Source organism: Magallana gigas, chromosome 7 (genome assembly GCF_963853765.1).
Source record: "Magallana gigas chromosome 7, xbMagGiga1.1, whole genome shotgun sequence".
NCBI lineage: Eukaryota > Metazoa > Mollusca > Bivalvia > Ostreida > Ostreidae > Magallana > Magallana gigas.
This window is the reverse complement of record NC_088859.1, coordinates 23,560,233-23,579,632: the sequence shown is the minus strand read 5'-3', so window position 1 is coordinate 23,579,632 and position 19,400 is coordinate 23,560,233. Positions and strand designations below refer to the sequence as shown.

The following is a 19,400-nucleotide window of genomic DNA, read 5'->3' as shown; positions in this document are numbered from 1 at the left end:
TGCTTATAGGTCCTTAATGTCCAAACTTCTTTAAGCTACCTTTAAGCCACCTTTAAGCATCTTTAAGTGGCATTTACGCTCTCTTTATGCTGCCTTTACACTGTCTTTAAGTGGCCTTTAAGTCAATATTGATCAAGCTGAACAATAAAAACATATATTAAATGCAAAAGCTCTTTTATAGAGATGGGAGGGGGTCATCCGAGTGATAATATAATTTCCAAGGAAGGGGGGGGGGGGTGTTCCAGGCGGTTTTAATCGTCGCTCCATTAAACACAGATCGCTATCATCAGCACCGCTCTGATGGACACAGATTGCCGTTATAAAATTCTTTATAATTTTTGGGGGGTTTCAAAATTATTGTAGGTATGAGCGCAGTCTCTGTGTCTTAATATGTGCATAAAACTAATTAAAGTATGTTTGTTTCCTATTATAAATTAATCGGTGAAAAATCTCTCTCTCTCTCTCTCTCTCTCTCTCTCTCTCTCTCTCTCTCTCTCTCTCTCTCTCTCTCTCAGTTCATCCGGTTATTAAACAAAATAAAGATAATGAACCAAAAATGTATGATTTAATTTGTTAATCGGTTTAAGGTTTGTATTTTATTTTTCAATTTTCATTATTTCTAACTCTAGATCTGCTAGATACATGTTAAAGATGAAAAGACTCTCAACTGCCTTTGTTATATCGGGCAGGATATTACTGCTTTGTTTGTCTAGACATAGTTTTGTTCGTTTGTGTATATCTAATTAGAGTCTATTGTTTGTCCAACTTAAGAAAACCCCTGGAACTAACACAGAATATACAAGATATACACAGCAGTTGTGTCGTGTGCCCAGGTGCATGTTTGTGTATATCTAATTAAAGTCTATTGTTTGTCCAACTTAAGAAAACCCCTGGAACTAACACAGAATATACAAGATATACACAACAGGTGTGTCGTGTGCCCAGGTGCACGTCAGGGTTTCTAAAGGCGTTGAATCTTAGTATGTACGAGTATACGATAAGTCTAGTGAATAAAAGTTAATTTACATTTGTAATTCATTTTCAAAGTATTATATCCTAGCTCTGGGTTTCAAAGATGTTACGTCTACAAATTAACGATACATGTATGTAAGAATAAAATCTTGAGGCTAATTAATTAATGTACCGGTGATCATAAATAGGGGTTGATTATTTAAATATATGTATAAGGGTAAATATGTCAAATATACCCGGCCTGGCACATCATACAATTGTATGTACAAGTCATTTGCAATTGCCACATGCAGTAAATACGTCACCGGTAATTGGTAATTTTGTTTGTTATAGAATTGATAGTTTAAAAATCATGTACATGTACATACAATTACATGTAAATATTTAAACATATTGGAACGGCACTGCGATCATGAAAACCGGGAAATTGCGGGAAATTGAACAAATACCCTAATAGTATCAATGCATTTAATAAAAGAAATGATTTCATTTTCTTTCTTACATTTTTATAGCTATAAATTAGATGAACGTATATCTACTCGGTTTAAATTTATTAACTAAGAAAGCCTACTATAGTGAACCTAACAGTTTCCATTTAGGTATAATATATTTTTGTTCACTGAAGACCAAGTTCCGTATTTCATTCTAAATACATGCATGCATATAATTTATAAATTAGATATAATTGATTGTTACATACTGAATGGTTTGTCAAAATCTTTTCAAGTAAACACATTCAATACAGTGATTCAATATCCACTGATATATAGGATATAAAAACGCTCATATATATGTAAGTTGCCGTGGCGCAGAGGATGCGTGGTGATGCTAGTAAACTAAGGGTCCCGGGTTCAATTCTCGCCGTGGCCGGTTTTTTTTGTGGGTTTTTTTTTTCATTTTTCTTTCTAGAACAAAAACCGTTTTAATACCTTTTCTTTCATAAAGCTAATACATTTTGTTGGAAATTAAGCACAATATTGAATTAAATTTTCTTTAATGGCTTAAAGGTGGCTTAAAGGTAGCTTAAAGGTGGCTTAAAGGTGGCTTAAAGAAGTTTGGACATTAAGGACCTATAAGTTGTCCTTAAAGGTGGCTTAAAGGTGGCTTAAAGATGGTCTTTAAGCTGCCTTTAAGCCATCTTTACGCTTTCTTTAAGCCACCTTTAAGCAATACTTATAGCTTAAAGGTAGCTTAAAGGTTGCTTAAAGATCGTCTTTAAGCTACCTTTAAACACCTTTAAGCTATCTTTAAGGAGGACTTAAAGATGGTCATTCATCCTGTGTAAATAAAATGTGAAAAAACATTTATGGGTCAAGTTGCTATATAAAGTGAAAGAAAGTATTTATAATTGTTTCCTGACATAAATTTTTTTTATAGATATTTCATATATATTAACTTAAAAAATTTAATTAAAGGAAATTTAGTTACCTTCATCTTGCTCCAATTTTTATTTCACAAAGAAGCAGCAGGTGTTGATTTCTGGGATTCAGTGCTCTGATGGATGGCTGTTTTCATATGCTTTGTAACATCATTCATTCCACCATGGTCTACCCTAAAATCCCTCCAAAAAATAAATAAAATGTTGCTCATAAAATTGAACATGTCTATACTTCTTGTAGATTATAAATGTATTGGCTGTCAATATGTCTTAAGCTTAGAGTCATGTGTATACAATAGAATGTACCATGTCAATTTTACGACCTCCTACCATATAGTCAATTAATATATTCAATTGTAATATATTTAAGTTAAAGGTACCTATTGCACAGCAATATACATGGTTGTCATCCAATTACGATCCCGATAGCTATCCCAAAAATCGGGAATCTGCGTCCCACTTGCTGAGATATCGCATTATCAAGATAAAAATTTTGTTTCCTTTGGTGGTGTAACGCCCATACTTGTCGAAGTATGTGTAAAAACTGTCCCATTTTGCTATCCATCCCGATACTTCCCGATCAATTACTATCAAAACATTCTCCTCATAACGTTTGCAAACACCCTGACACAGGTAGCGTGCAGGTAATTACACCAATTCACATATCCCAATATACACACACGCAATACAGGTAAACAGCAATGGCGGTCATAATCCCGCTTTTTGATTGGTTAGTGTAGACAAGCAGCGCAGATTGAATATTTTAGATGGACTTTGTCATAAAACGGGTTGGATTTTTTGAGAATCGGGATTTTGGGGTATTTTGGCAATCCCGATCGGGATATCGGGATTTGTATTTTTGACGACGTGAGAATCCCGCAAAAATCAGGATAGTTGGTATGTATGCCACCCCTACCTGAACTTACCTGAGGTAAACCAACTAGTTAAAAACCTCTGTCTTAAAGTTGTGTCATGACCTTAACCAAAGGTTATTTTGGCAAGGTCTAGGTGATTGTTCAGTTAGTGTTGATCAGGGGTAGAGATAGACGCATTAGAGGACAATCGGCAGTTAATTATCCATTTACAAGCTAATGAAATTGGTCATGTTCTTCGCTAAAACCGATGTATAATAATACCTGCATGAGCTACTACTTAATGTAACTGTACATGATCTACTGATCTATGATAGTTGCATCTCTGAAAATAATTATTGGTCATATTCTACATTACGGAAATTGTGTAAATTGTTCCTTTAAAATTAAAAATTGAAAATTAAAATTTGGACGTTTTTCCCTCAATTACTTTACAGGTTTAAACAATTCCAGCATGAATTATGTCTCCCTTTTCAAAGGGGAGACATATTGTTTTTGTTGACTTTCTTTTTAGGGTCTTCCGTTTCCAACGGAAGACCCTATTGTTTTTCTTCGGATTCTTTAAGCATGATCGGCGCTACATATTATAAAATTTTTAATTGATGACGTCACTTCCGGTTTCAGATATTGACGATTTTGTAAATTTTTAAGGGTCATTTTGTCCACGCATCTACTCCGAAACTAATCAAGATAGAAGTTTGAAATTTTCAGGGATTGTAGATGAATGTATGTAGATGTATCCCCATGCTTCCAATGATGAAAATTGCTAAAGGCCTCAAAGCTTGCCTGAACCTGAAAATTGGCACTAAATTTTTTCACGAAATTTTTACTCATTTTCTATGATATCTTTTGATGTATAAATATTTTATTAAAACCTGTAAGACAAAAGTTGTTTCAAATTACACAGGCTTTCGTTTAATATCAAGAAAAAGGGGCTGGCCCCTCAAATTAGGGGCCAGGAGGGCTGTAAAGTCTTTTTACAATAACTCTTTACTGAATAATAATTTGCTATTAATTATAGATGCAAAAATGTTCATTGTTGGGCTGTTTATCTATACAGTACCATACTTAAGTCATATGTATTGTAATTAGGGGTTTCAAGGGGCCAAAATTTCAAAATTTCGATCATTAGTATACGAAAAAGGAGAACTATTTTTAAAAGCATTGTAGAACAAAAGTTGCTTAAAATAATGTTCTGTACAATATGCCACCTTAAATTTTTTTGTTTATGACCCCTTTTTTGAGATAAAGGGCGGGCCCCTAAAACACATTTGTAAAGATATCATAAGAACGGTAAACATTTCGTGAACACTTGTTGAACAAAATATGTTTATATTTTCAAGACCTTTCATTTGATGTCAAGAAAAAGGGGCTGGCCCCTCAAATTAGGGGTCAAGAGGGGTCTAATGTCTTCTTACAATAACTCTTTACTGAACAATATTTTGTTATTAATTATAGAAGCAAAAATGTTCATTGTACAGCTGTTCATCTATACAGTACCATACCTAAGTCATATATTATGTAATTAGGGGTTTCAAGGGGCCAGAACTCAAAACTTTGATCATTAATATCTGAAAAAGAAGAAATATTTTAAAAGCAATGTTGAACAAAAGTTCTTCAAAATAATGTGTTTAACAATATGATATCAAAAATTTTGTTGTTAGTGGCCCCGGTAAGGGGTTAAAGGGTCGGCCCCTAAAACGCATTTGTACAGATATCTCATTCTTTTTTTTCTTTTTCTGATTTTTTTTGGAGCGCTATTTCTCAAAAACTATTCTACCGATTCGCACAACATTTTCAGGATGGATAAAGCATGATCGGCGCTACATATTATAAAAATTTTAAATGATGACGTCACTTCCAGTTTCAGATATTGTCGATTTTGTAAATTTTTAAGGGTCATTTTGTCCACGCATCTCCTCCGAAACTAATCAAGATAGAAGTTTGAAATTTTCAGGGATTGTAGATGAATGTATGTAGATGTACCCCCATGCTTCCAATGATGAAAATTGCTAAAGGCCTCAAAGCTCGCCTGAACCTGAAAATTGGCACCAAATTTTTTCTCGAAATTTTTGCACATTTTCTGTGATATCTTTTGATGTATAAATATTTTGTTAAAACATGTAATTCAAAAGTTGTTTCAAATTACACGGGCTTTTGTTTAATATCAAGAAATAGGGGCTGGCCCCTCAAATTAGGGGCCAAGAGAGCTGTAAAGTCTTCTTACAATAACTCTTTACTGAATAGCAATTTGTTATTAATTATAGAAGCAAAAATGTTCATTGTTGGGCTGTTTATCTATACAGTACCATACTTAAGTCATATGTAACGTAATAAGGGGTTTCAAGGGGAAAGATTTTCAAAATTTCGATCATTAATATATGAAAAAGGAGAACTATTTTTAAAAGCATTGTAGAACAAAAGTTGCTTAAAATAATGTTCTGTACAATATGCCACCTTAAATTTTTTTTTCATGACCCCATTTAGGAGATAAAGGGCCGCCCCTAAAACACATTAGTAAAGATATCATAAGAACGGTAAACATTTCGTGAACACTTGTTGAACAAAATATGTTTATATTTTCAAGACCTTTCATTTGATGTCAAGAAAAAGGGGCTGGCCCCTCAAATTAGGGGCCACGAGGGCTCTAAAATCTTCTTACAATAACTCTTTATTGAACAAAAATTTGTAATTAATTATAGAAGCAAAAATGTTCACTGTACAGCTGTTTATCTTTACAGTACCATAGCTAAGTCATATATTACGTAATTAGGGGTTTCAAGGGGCCAGACGTTCAAAACTTTGATCATTAATATCTGAAAAAGGAGAAATATTATGAAAAGCAATGTAGAACACAAAATGTTAAGAATAATGTTCTTAACAATATGACAATTAAAATTTTTTTGTTGGTGGCCCCGATAAGGATTTTAAAGGGTCGGCCCCTAAAACACAGCTGTTCAGATATCTCGAAAACGTTTAACAATTCGTGAATACATGTGAACAAAATATGTTTACATTTGCGAGACCTTTTATTTGATATAAAGAAAAAAGGGCTGGCCCCTCAAATTAGGGGCTAAAAGGGCTAGTAAGTCTTTATATGATAACTTTTTAATAAGCGATAATTTGATATTTTTCTTATAGCAAAAACAACGAACTTTTTAAGCTTAATCTAACGCTGAAATTCGTTTTAAAATCGGACCATGCTTTACAGAGAAATTTGGGTTTAAAATTTGATTTTCCCGGAAATTTTGATTCCGCGTTCTTGGTTTAAAAATAATTCGTACCAAAAATAATCGTGTCAAGTCGTACATGAACACATTCGGGTTTATTTTGTTAAGACATTCTTGAAATTGGAAAGGTTTTTGTTTAGTCGTACTTAAAATCATTCGGGTTTTGTTAAGTCGTACCAAGAATTATTCGATTTTTTTCTTATTGTTTTAGTTACTCTTGTTTTTGGCTTAAGAACTCTGCTTCTTACAAGTACTTCTAGCTTTTCTCTCGACATTAACGGAAGACCCACTCGTTGCTTTGCAACGAGCTTTGCTCTAGTTCATTATTATTATTCTGCCTCTGACTTTTTTTGTGGCTTATATCTCAAAAACTATTCAACTGATTTCCACGAAATTTTCAGAACTTATTTGGTAACGTAAATACTCGAGGTTATTAAAATTTAAACTTATAACGTCACTTCCAGTTTCAGAAATTGACGATTTTGTAAATTTTTAAGGGTCATTTTGTCCACGCATCTCCTCCGAAACTAATCAAGATAGAAGCTTGAAATTTTCAGGGATTGTAGATAAATGTATGTAGATGTACCCCATTGCCAATGAAATTGTGCAAGGCTTCGAAGCTCGCCTGAACCTGAAAATACAGTACAGCTCACGAGTATCCCGACAAAAACACCGACCACCGTGTTTGAAAGTCCACGCTGAGCGTGGAAGTGTCGGTACCTTTGATCTATTGTTCTCTGTTACGGCCACGAAACGAGAAAAAACACGGTGCAACACGGTGCAACGCGATGCAACACGGACAATAACACTGTGTAACACGCGGTATTTACCTGCGAAAAAAAGAGGATTTAGGAATAAAACTTATAAAGAATAAAATATTTATTGATGTACATAAGAGAATTAAAGAAAAAGACAAAGAAATAGAATTAATAAATAAATAAAATTTTAAGGTACGCAATTTTCAGACGTATGCGATTGTTACGGTTGATTTTTGTTGATATTAAGAACAAAAAAATCGATATCGCCCACATAAAGGTTTGATCAAATAAAACACTAACATTTTATTTTCCTTTTAAAAATTCAAATACACTGTTCCATAAGTTTTTGTTTTTGTTTCAGTCCGTTTTTAAACGTAGTAGTAATCGTAGTTGCTGTAGATTGGCAGTTTCAATAGTGCATAGAATCATTTGTGATCTTCTTATACTCTATTCAACGATAACAAATCTAACGGGTTGTTGAAAACAACTGTACTTTCTCTAAATAATATAATTATTCAGCTTTATATTCATATTTTCAAATTTTCTTTCTTTTCTACATATGTGTGATGTACTTGTCCATGTAGTACCGCACGGTACATATTAATAGCGCTTAGAATCCGTGGATCGGTACTTGATAATTTTTAATTTCATCTTTATAAGCAACTTGAGTTTAGAAATTATTTGTGTTCCAAGAAACTACTCAGTATTGCAATAATTACTGTTTGATTGTTTAATGATCGTCATATGAGAGAGAGAGAGAGAGAGAGAGAGAGAGAGAGAGAGAGAGAGAGAGAGAGAGAGAGAGAGAGAGAGAGAATACTGGTATGAGTTTAATTTTAAGTACATTTCATTTGTAATTCAGTGTAAAAAGTTAGATTTATAGTTTCCCTTATATTGAACCCTTTTCCCTAAAATTGCGATAGAATCTATGCAGTCAGAGTCCACGTGCTATCCCTGTCAATCAAATCAGCCCGCGAGATAGATCACGTGCTCCTTCCATGCCTTTCATGATCAGGAATAAATGTCGTTCTTTTGTTTGTTTAAGTCCGCAAAATAGAAAAATGTTTAACAATGAAGTATTTAGTGTTTGAAATGTTTAGCTTTTTCATTCTTATACTGCATTTATGAGGGTTGGAATATTGCGCTGTAAAAAATCTCTCTCTCTCTCTCTCTCTCTCTCTCTCTCTCTCTCTCTCTCTCTCTCTCTCTCTCTCTCTGTGTACTTTTGTCTTTTGTGCAATCATTTTAGAATTATAAGAGTTCTATTTGTATGAATTTAATTCATTTATTTTAGATCCATGGGTTTAATAACGATTTCATCACAATGACTAGAAGTTTGCAAAGTATAGGATGTAATAAGATTTTTCGTTAAAATTTCGACGCCATTTCACATCACACATATTAGATTGGTTATAAAGTAAATAAAGTTGTGTTTGTTATAAATGCTTGAAAAAGTTACCGATATTATCTCATTCATCTTTTTAATCAATCAGGTTTTTCGTACATACATGTTTGTATACGCGGTAAATAATTTCTTATCGCAAGTTAATACTTTGTGAAATTCCCGCATTTATGGAGTTGCTGAATTCGGAATTGTTCTCCGGATCCACGCGCCGATAGTCTTACGTGAAGTAGTTTGTGTACACATCTACAGACACATTTTTTGTTTGTTAGAGATAAGGAAAAACCATGGAACTAACAAAGTAGAAGTAAAATATATTCAGACCATACACACGACGGGTTGTGATGAGTTACCAAACAGGTGTCCGTGGAAAGGTGTGAATAACGGCATCTCGAGTACACCTGTTCAGACGTCCAAATATACACACAGTTAGTTGTAAATTACAATGACACCTAACAAGACAGACAATAACACCTGTTGTGTATAGAACCCAAGATGAAAGACAATGTTGTGTATCTGATCAGCTTCCGTACAGGTGTATCGCACGAGTGATTTTTTCCATGTGAAATCACGGCGCCATTACCAGCTGTACGGAAATAAAGTTGAAAGTTATTTTATGAAATGCGGGTATATTTTTAGTACATGTACAGTGCTTGATTATAATTTAACAAGAGTATGTACATGTATTTATCTATAATCTAAAATATAAAAGAGATTTTTTGTTTATTTATTGCTACATAAATAGCTGAAGTCCAAATTATTCGAGTCACCGGTAATATGGGGTTGTTATTTAATACAGCACATCAACATGTTTTAAAAAAAACATGATCTGAAATGTTTTCATTTCTCATTTTTAATTGGTTTAAAGTAAGGCTGTAAATTAATTAATAAATCAGAAAGTGTTTTCAGATATAACAGAAAATTAGACGTTTAAGCTCCCGGTATTTTAATCGGATCGTCAGTTACAACATCAAGCGTGTTTAGAAAAAAAAACCACGATGAATTAAATTGATTTGAATTTTGATTATACATCAATTGATTATTAAATATATTTGGTGAATTTATTTCAATTTATTTAAGAACAAATGAATTAAAAGGTACCCATTTACGTCGAGTTTTCAGATCACAAAAAATAACTTCACGTTGACAGCCCCGACAATTTTCTGGGTCCGTGCAACTTAAGTCGACATTCATTTTTTTTTTTAAATATGAAAAGGATATATATGTTTCAACCCTTGTTTAGCCATAATTTATTTATTTCTAAACATACGCTATTTCTATCAACGTCTCAGGTAACAATATCCACGGAGTAACCCAGTGGCCACGGAGTTACACGGGCGGCCACCGTGCGACACGGTGCTTTTTCTTGAATTTTCCAATGCACATACACGGTGTCACACCGTGTACACGGTGCGACACAGATCTTTTTCCACCGTGTTTTTTACACGGTGGGTGTCGGGATACTCGTGAGCTGTACTGTAAGCACCAAATATTTCCACGATATTTTTGAACATTTTCTGAAATATCTTTTGATGTATACATATTTTGTGGAATAATGTAATGCAAAAGATGTTTATTTTTGCAAGACCTTTAATTTGATATAAAGGAAAAGGGGCTGGCCCCTCAAATTTGGGGCCTAGAGGGCTCTAAAGTCTTCTTACAATAACCTTTTACTGAACAATAATTTGTTATCAATCATAGAAGCAAAAATGTTTATTGTACAACTGTTTATCTAAACAGTACCATAGCTTAGTCATATATTACGTAATTAGGGGTTTCAAGGGGCCAGAAGTTCAAAACTTTGATCATTTATATCAGAAAAAGGAGAAACATTTTGAAAAGCAATGTAGAACAAAAGTTGCTCAAAATGATGTTCTGTACAATATGCCACCTTAAATTTTTTGATGATGGCCCCACTAAGGATTTTAAGGATCGGCCCCTAAAACACATTTATACAGATATCTCGAGAACGGTTAACACTTTTCGAACACTTGGTGAACTAAATATGTTTAGATTTGCAAGACCTTTAATTTGATATCAAGAAAAAGTGGCTGGCCCTCAAATTAGGGGCCAAGAGGGCTCTTAAATCCTCTTACAATAACTCTTTACTGATCAAAAATTTGTTATTAATTATAGAAGCAAAAATGTTCACTGTACAGCTGTTTATCTCTACAGTACCATAGCTAAGTCATATATTACGTAATTAGGGGTTTCAATGGGCCAGAAGTTCAAAACTTTGATCATTAATATCTGAAAAAGGAGAAATATTTTGAAAAGCAATGTAGAACACAAAATGTTAAGAATAATGTTCTTAACAATATGGCAATTAAAATTTTTTTGTTGGTGGCCCTGATAAGGAGTTAAAGGGTCGGCCCCTAAAACAGAGCTGTTCAGATATCTCGAAAACGTTTAACAATTCGTGAATACATGTGAACAAAATATGTTTACATTTGCAAGACCTTTTATTTGTTATAAAGAAAAAAGGGCTGGCCCCTCAAATTAGGGGCTAAAAGGGCTAGTAAGTATTTTTATGATAACTTTTTAATAAGCGATAATTTGATATTTTTCATATAGCAAAAACAACGAACTTTTTAAGCTTAATCTAACGCTGAAATTCGTTTTAAAATCGGACCATGCTTTACAGAGAAATTTGGGTTTAAAATTTCATTTTCCCGGAAATTTTGATTCCGCGTTCTTGGTTTAAAAATAATTCGTACCAAAAATAATAGTGTCAAGTTGTACATGAACACATTCGGGTTTAATTTGTTAAGACATTCTTGAAATCAGAAAGGTTTTTGTTTAGTCGTACTTAAAATCATTCGGATTTTGTTAAGTCGTACCAAGAATTATTTGATTTTTTTTCTTATTGTTTTATATTTCAAGGTCATCTTAGAAAAAACTTCATTGTTCAACACCTGAATATACTCTGACAGAAGGACTTAAAACTTTAAACAAAGAATAATAATAATACACTTAGGTGTACTTTTGATTTATTTATGACCTTGACCTTGTTTTACTCGAGGTCAAATTAAGGAAAAAACATGATTCTGAAAAAACATGATATACTGTTGTTTCATAAATATTCGTTAAATACCAATTTTCGTGGATTTCGTTGTTTAGTTGATCCATAATTTAAATGTTCATTGAAGTGCAATTTTTATTTACCTTTTGTATTGATAAGGTCATTGGCCACGAATTTACGTATCCTTGAAATTGTGATTTTGACTTTATCCACGAAAATTGATGCCCTTGAATTAATTAATGAAACCACAGTAAAATAGTCCTTTCTTCGTTTTTTGGATGGGTATTATACATAGGAATAGCAGTTTTTTCAGCATTTTACACCCAAATTTTAGGGTGTGTATTATACACAGGTGTATGCACTACATGAGACTTTACGATATACACCATTTCAACTCGTCGGATAAAGGAAATATAAAATCACTCAATATAGATATCCTCTATATATGAAGTTAGGAAAACAGGTTAAAAGGTTAAAATCCCTTGGTCAATAGATTTATTGTGTACAGTACTTTTTTCACAAGATGTTTTGATAGATTTAAACCTTTTCTAATTTTGGTTGTTAATATTCAGAGACACAGATGTAGCAAAGACCATGGAGGAGAATGATTGCACTGGAAGTGAAGTTGAACTTCAACATCTGCAGAATGAAATTCAAAAGTTGCAAAATCTACAGGAAATTCAGAAGCTTACTACTGGAATAAATATAGAGAATCTAAGTGCAATAGATATGGAAAATTTGCATCAAAATTTGTTTCAACTAAGGGCAGCCAATGAGGCAGGTCTCATCGGAAATTCCTATAGCCTTGTTGAAGATTACGAACACAAAAAACTAATGGCAACAAAAGGTAAAAAAAAAATGACTTACACTAAAGATCAATGAAAAATGCTTTTATACTTTTAAAAAAATTGTATTGCATGAAAATATCTAAAACTATAAAAAAAAAATTCTTGTTTATATTCACCTTCAGGCTTATCCCATTTTTCCAAAGAAAAAAAATTTCATGACACTTTTGCTTACAATAATTATGAAATTAAACACTTATAAAGTATTAGTTTATCTCATCTAGTATAATTTCTTTTAATAATTACTTGAATTGATTGATAGGACGAAAGTCTCTATATTTTGTCAGAGGCCCCCTTTTATATTAGGAATTGTTAAAAAAAATACAGTGATTTTATAGTTTTCAAACTAGTGCATAAAATTGACCTTTCTGAGTAGTGTCAGTAATGCAGTTTATTTTAAGTGCACCTGAGTAAAAAGCTCAAAGTACACTTTTTGTACCTCTGTCCATTCATCCATCTAGCCATCCATTTGTTTGTCCATTTGTAAATTTTTGGCAAATTTCAACCAACCATAGCACAAAGCTTCCTTTAACTGCAATAATGTAGCCCTCTCCCGATTTTTTTTTCAAATTGTAATATGTGATTATTAATATCATTTTCTACTTTATACTGAGTATGTAAAAATTATTAAATTCCATTGTTTGGTTTTTTAAGCTCACCTGAGCTGAAAGCTCAAGTGAGCTATTCTGATCACATTTTGTTTGTCGTCCCTCTGTCTGTACGTCTGTCCGTCTGTCTGTAAACTTTTCACATTTTCAACATCTTCTCAAGAACCACTGGGCCAATTTCAACCAAACTTGGCACAAAGCATCCTTAGCCTAAGGGGATTTAAAGTTGTGAAAATTAAGGACCATGCCCTTTTGCAAAGGGAGATAATTAGGAATTTATGAAAATTTTCGAGAAATTTTCAAAAAATCTTCTCATGAACCATAAGACCAGGAAAGCTAAAACTTGTATGAAAGCATCCTCAGGTAGTGTAGATTCAAAGTTGTGAAAATCATGACCCCCGGGGGTAGGGTGGGGCCACAAAAGGGGTCGAAGTTTAACATAGGAATATATAGAGTAAATCTTTAAAAATCTTCTTCTCAGAAACTAATTGGTCAGGAAAGCTGACACTTGTGTGGAAGCATCCTCAGGTAATGTAGATTCAAAGTTGTGAAAATTATGACTCCCGCAGGTAGGGTGGGCTACAATGGGGGGTCGAAGTTTTACATAGGATTATACAGAGAAAATCTTTAAAAATCTTCTTCTCAGAAACTAATAAGCCAGCAAAGCTGAAACTTGTGTGAAAGCATCCTCAGGTAGTGTAGATTCAAAGTTGTGAAAATCATGATCCCCCCGGGTAGGGTGGGCCACAATGGGGGGTGGAAGTTTTACATAGGAATATATAGAGTAAATCTTTAAAAATCTTCTTATCAGAAACTAATCAGCCAGCAAAGCTGACACTTGTATGAAAGCATCCTCAGGTAGTGTAGATTCAAAGTTGTGAAAATCATGACTCCCGGGGGTAGGATGGGGCCACAATGGGGGATCAAGGTTTTACATAGGAATATATAGAGTAAATCTTTAAAAATCTTCTTCTCAGAAACTAATCAGCCAGCAAAGCTGAAACTTGTGTGGAAACATCCTCAGGTAGTGTAGATTCTAAATTGTGAAAATCATGACCCCTGGGGGTAGGGTTGCGCTACAATGGAGGGTCGAAGTTTAACATAGGAATATATAGAGTAAATCTTTAAAAATCTTCTTCTCAGAAACTAATAAGCCAGCAAAGCTGAAACTTGTGTGAAAGCATCCTCAGGTAGTGTAGATTCAAAGTTGTGAAAATCATGACCCCCGGGGGTAGGGTGGGGCCACAAAAGGGGTCGAAGTTTAACATAGGAATATATAGAGTAAATCTTTAAAAATCTTCTTCTCAGAAACTTATTGGTCAGGAAAGCTGACACTTGTGTGGAAGCATCCTCAGGTAATGTAGATTCAAAGTTGTGAAAATTATGACTCCCGCAGGTAGGGTGGGCTACAATGGGGGGTTGAAGTTTTACATAAGATTATACAGAGTAAATCTTTAAAAATCTTCTTCTCAGAAACTAATAAGCCAGCAAAGCTGAAACTTGTGTGAAAGCATCCTCAGGTAGTGTAGATTCAAAGTTGTGAAAATCATGATCCCCCCAGGTAGGGTGGGCCACAATGGGGGGTGGAAGTTTTACATAGGAATATAAAGAGTTAATCTTTAAAAATCTTCTTATCAGAAACTAATCAGCCAGCAAAGCTGACACTTGTATGAAAGCATCCTCAGGTAGTGTAGATTCAAAGTTGTGAAAATCATGACTCCCGGGGGTAGGATGGGGCCACAATGGGGGATCAAGGTTTTACATAGGAATATATAGAGTAAATCTTTAAAAATCTTCTTCTCAGAAACTAATCAGCCAGCAAAGCTGAAACTTGTGTGGAAACATCCTCAGGTAGTGTAAATTCTAAGTTGTGAAAATCATGACCCCTGGGGGTAGGGTTGCGCTACAATAGAGGGTCGAAGTTTAACATAGGAATATATAGAGTAAATCTTTAAAAATCTTCTTCTCAGAAACTAATCAGCCAGCAAAGCTGAAACTTGTGTGAAAACATCCTCAGTTAGTGTAGATTCTAAGTTGTGAAAATCATGACCCCTGGGGGTAGAGTTGCGCTACAATGGAGGGTCGAAGTTTAAAATAGGAATATATAGAGTAAATATTTAAAAATCTTCTTCTCAGAAACTAATCAGCCAGCAAAGCTGAAACTTGTGTGGAAACATCCTCAGGTAGTGTAGATTCTAAGTTGTGAAAATCATGATCCCCCCGGGTAGGGTGGGCCACAATGGGGGGTGGAAGTTTTACATAGGAATATAAAGAGTAAATCTTTAAAAATCTTCTTATCAGAAACTAATCAGCCAGCAAAGCTGACACTTGTATGAAAGCATCCTCAGGTAGTGTAGATTCAAAGTTGTGAAAATCATGACTCCCCGGGGTAGGATGGGGCCACAATGGGGGATCAAGGTTTTACATAGGAATATATAGAGTAAATCTTTAAAAATCTTCTTCTCAGAAACTAATCAGCCAGCAAAGCTGAAACTTGTGTGGAAACATCCTCAGGTAGTGTAGATTCTAAGTTGTGAAAATCATGACCCCTGGGGGTAGGGTTGCGCTACAATGGAGGGTCGAAGTTTAACATAGGAATATATAGAGTAAATCTTTAAAAATCTTCTTCTCAGAAACTAATCAGCCAGCAAAGCTGAAACTTGTGTGGAAACATCCTCAGGTAGTGTAAATTCTAAGTTGTGAAAATCATGACCCCTGGGGGTAGGGTTGCGCTACAATAGAGGGTCGAAGTTTAACATAGGAATATATAGAGTAAGTCTTTAAAAATCTTCTTCTCAGAAACTAATCAGCCAGCAAAGCTGAAACTTGTGTGAAAACATCCTCAGGTAGTGTACATTCAAAGTTGTGAAAATCATGATCCCCCCAGGTAGGGTGGGCCACAATGGGGGGTGGAAGTTTTACATAGGAATATAAAGAGTAAATCTTTAAAAATCTTCTTATCAGAAACTAATCAGCCAGCAAAGCTGACACTTGTATGAAAGCATCCTCAGGTAGTGTAGATTCAAAGTTGTGAAAATCATGACTCCTGGGGGTAGGATGGGGCCACAATGGGGGATCAAGGTTTTACATAGGAATATATAGAGTATATCTTTAAAAATCTTCTCAGAAACTAATCAGCCAGCAAAGCTGACACTTGTGTGGAAGCGTTCTCAGGTAGTGTAAATTCAAAGTTGTGAAAATCATAACCTCTGGGAGTAGGTTGGGGCCACAATGGGGGGTCGAAGTTAAACATAGGAATATATAGAGTAAATCTTTAAAAATCTTCTTCTGAGAAACTAATCAGCCAGCAAAGCTAAAACTTGTGTTGAAGCATCCTCTGGAAGTGTAGATACAAAGTTGTGAAAATCATGACCCCCGGGGGTAGGGTGGGGCTACAATGGGGGGTTGAAATTTTTCATTTGAATATACAGAGAAAATCTTTAAAAATCTTCTTCTCAGAAACTAATCAGCCAGCAAACCTGAAACTTGTTTGGAAGCATCCCCAGGTAGAGTAGATACAAAGTTGTGAAAATCATGACCCCCAGGGGTAGGTTTGGGCCACAATGGGGGATCAAAGTTTAACATAGGAATATATAGAGTAAATCTTTAAAAATCTTCTTCTCAGAAACTAATTGGTCAGGACAGCTAAAACTTGTGTGAAAGCATCCTCAGGTAGTATAGATTCAAAGCTGTGAAAATCATGATCCCCGCGGGTAGGGTGGGCCATAATGGGGGGTCGAAGTTTTACATTGGAATATATAGAGTAAATATTTAAAAATCTTCTTATCAGAAACTAATCAGCCAGCAAAGCTGACACTTGTGTTGAAGCATCCACAGGTAGTGTAGATTCAAAGTTGTGAAAATCATGACTCCCGGGAGTAGGATGGGGCCACAATGGGGGATCGAAGTTTTAAATAGGAATATATCTAGCAAATCTTTAAAAATCTTCTTCTCAGAAACTAATCAGCTAGGAAAGCTGAAACTTGTGTGGAAGCTTCCTCAGGTAGTGTAGATTCAAAGTTTTAAAATCATGATCCCCTGGGGGAGGGTGGGGCCACAATGGGGGGTCGAAGTTTTACATATGAATATATAGAGTAAATCTTTAAAAATCTTCTTCTTAGAAACTAATCGGTCAGGAAAGCTGAAACTTGTGTGAATGCATTATCAGGTAGTGTAGATTCATAGGTGTGAAAATCATGGCCCCAGGTTTTAGGGTAGGGCCACAATGGGGGATAGAAGTTTTACATAGGAATATATAGAGCAAATCTTTAAAAATCTTCTTCTCAGAAACTAATCAGCCAGGAAAGCTGACACTTGTGTGAAGGCATCCTCAGGTAGTGTAGATTCAAAGTTGTGAAAATCATGACCCCCGGGTGAAGGGTGGGGCCACAATGGGGGATCGAAGTTTTACATAGGAATATATAGACTAAATCTTTAAAAATCTTCTTCTCAGAAACTAATCAGCTAGGAAAGCTGAAACTTCTGTGGAAGCATCCTCAGGTAGTGTAGATTCAAAATTGTGAAAATCATGATCCCCGGGGTAGGATAGGGCCACAATGGGGGTGGAAGTTTAACATAGGAATATATAGAGTAAATCTTTAAAAATCTTCTTCTTAGAAACTAATCAGTCAGAAAAGCTGAAACTTGCGTGAAAGCATTATCAGGTAGTGTAGATTCAAAGGTGTGAAAATCATGGCCCCAGGGTGTAGGGTGAAGCCACAATGGGGGATCAAAGTTTTACATTGGAATATGTAGAGTAAATCTTTAAAAATCTTCTTCTCAGAAACTAATCAGTCAGGAAAGCTGAAACTTGTGTGGAAGCATCCTCAGGTAGTGTAGATACAAAGTATGTATTATGTATTATTGTACATTGTCCAGATAGTTTGTATTATGACTCCATTAAGCTGATTTTATCATACCTTGTTTATGTCACCTCTTATATTGCACTCCTACATAGCTTTATTTTATCATAAAAGCACATGGCAACGATCACTTAATACCGTACAACAGAAATATCGGTTTTTTTTAAAAATCCACAAAAAAAATCTGAATATTTTTATCAGTATTTTGTTTTTTTTTGTACAATTTTATGATATCCAAAAAATTTCTTAAAAAATATAAGTTCATGTTCACTGTTTTTTACTAGAGTATGCAAAAACATGATAAATTTAAACTAAAGTCTGCCTCCTTAATTGTAAACACTTTGTATATATTCTTTGAATATATAGCAATAAACATCTTCCATTAAAATCTCACTTTTTTTTCTGACAGATGTAAACTAAAGAAACTATGATAAAAATCTGGTGTTCAGCAATCTCAGGATTTGATGCAAAACAGTTGAATCGCGGAATTAAGTACTCGCAAAAATAAGAAATCTACAGTATATAGTGAAAATGTATTAAATCTTAGAAAATCTACTCTCGTTCCATATTTATTTGAGATAAATTGAATGCATGGTTAATATGATGTTCATGAGACCCTCTACCTAAATAAGGAAATTTATGGCCATTATGTCAAGGCCATAAGGCAGGGCTAATATGGCCAAATAATGAAAATGTATTAAATCTTAGAAAATCTTCTCTACATCTACTGAAGTGGAAGATAAATTGAATGCATATATTTAATGTTCATGAAGCCCTCTACCAAAACTGTAAAATTTATGGCTCCAAGGTCAGTGGTTCAGGCCTTTATAGGCCAATATGCCCAATACTGCAATAAAATGAAAATGTATGAAATCTTGAAAATCTTCTTCTCTACATCTACAACATAGTGAGATAAATTGAATGCATGGTTATGATATTCATGAAGCCATCTATTTAAGTTGTGAAATTCATGACTTCTTCATCAAGGGTTCCTGTACTCTTGGGTAGGGCAAATAAAGTGTATTGAATTTGATAATGTCTTGGGAGAAAAACTAAATGCAATGTTTTTAGCTCACCTGAGCTGAAAGCTCAAATGAGCTTTTCTGATCACATTTTGTCCGTCGTCCGTCTGTCCGTCCGTCCGTCCATCTGTAAACTTTTCACATTTTGAACTTCTTCTCTAAAACCACTTTGCCAATTTCAACCAATTTGACACAAAGCATCCCTATAGAAAGGTGATTATAAATTGCAGAAATGAAAGACCTATCTTTATCTAAAACGGAGAAAACCTCGATATTGTAGAAAAAGGGGGGTGCATTTTAAAAAATCTTCTTCTCAAGAACTATTGAGTCAAATTCAACATAATTTTGCATAAATTATCCTTATGGAAAGGAAAACATAAATTGCAAAAATAATTGGCGAACTCTGTTTCTATTTTGAGTAATTAATTT

The 19,400-nt window shown here is 34.4% G+C and overlaps 1 protein-coding gene across 1 annotated transcript in view; it reads left to right on the top strand.

Annotated features, from left to right (window-relative positions):
* LOC105325916 (protein bicaudal C homolog 1-A) overlaps positions 1–19,400 on the top strand; it is a 294,873-nt gene that overhangs the window by 193,843 nt on the left and 81,630 nt on the right. The window contains exon 14 of the mRNA XM_034458287.2: positions 12,207–12,481. Coding sequence (XP_034314178.2) covers positions 12,207–12,481 — 275 coding nt within the window. The remainder of the gene's footprint in view (positions 1–12,206; positions 12,482–19,400) is intronic.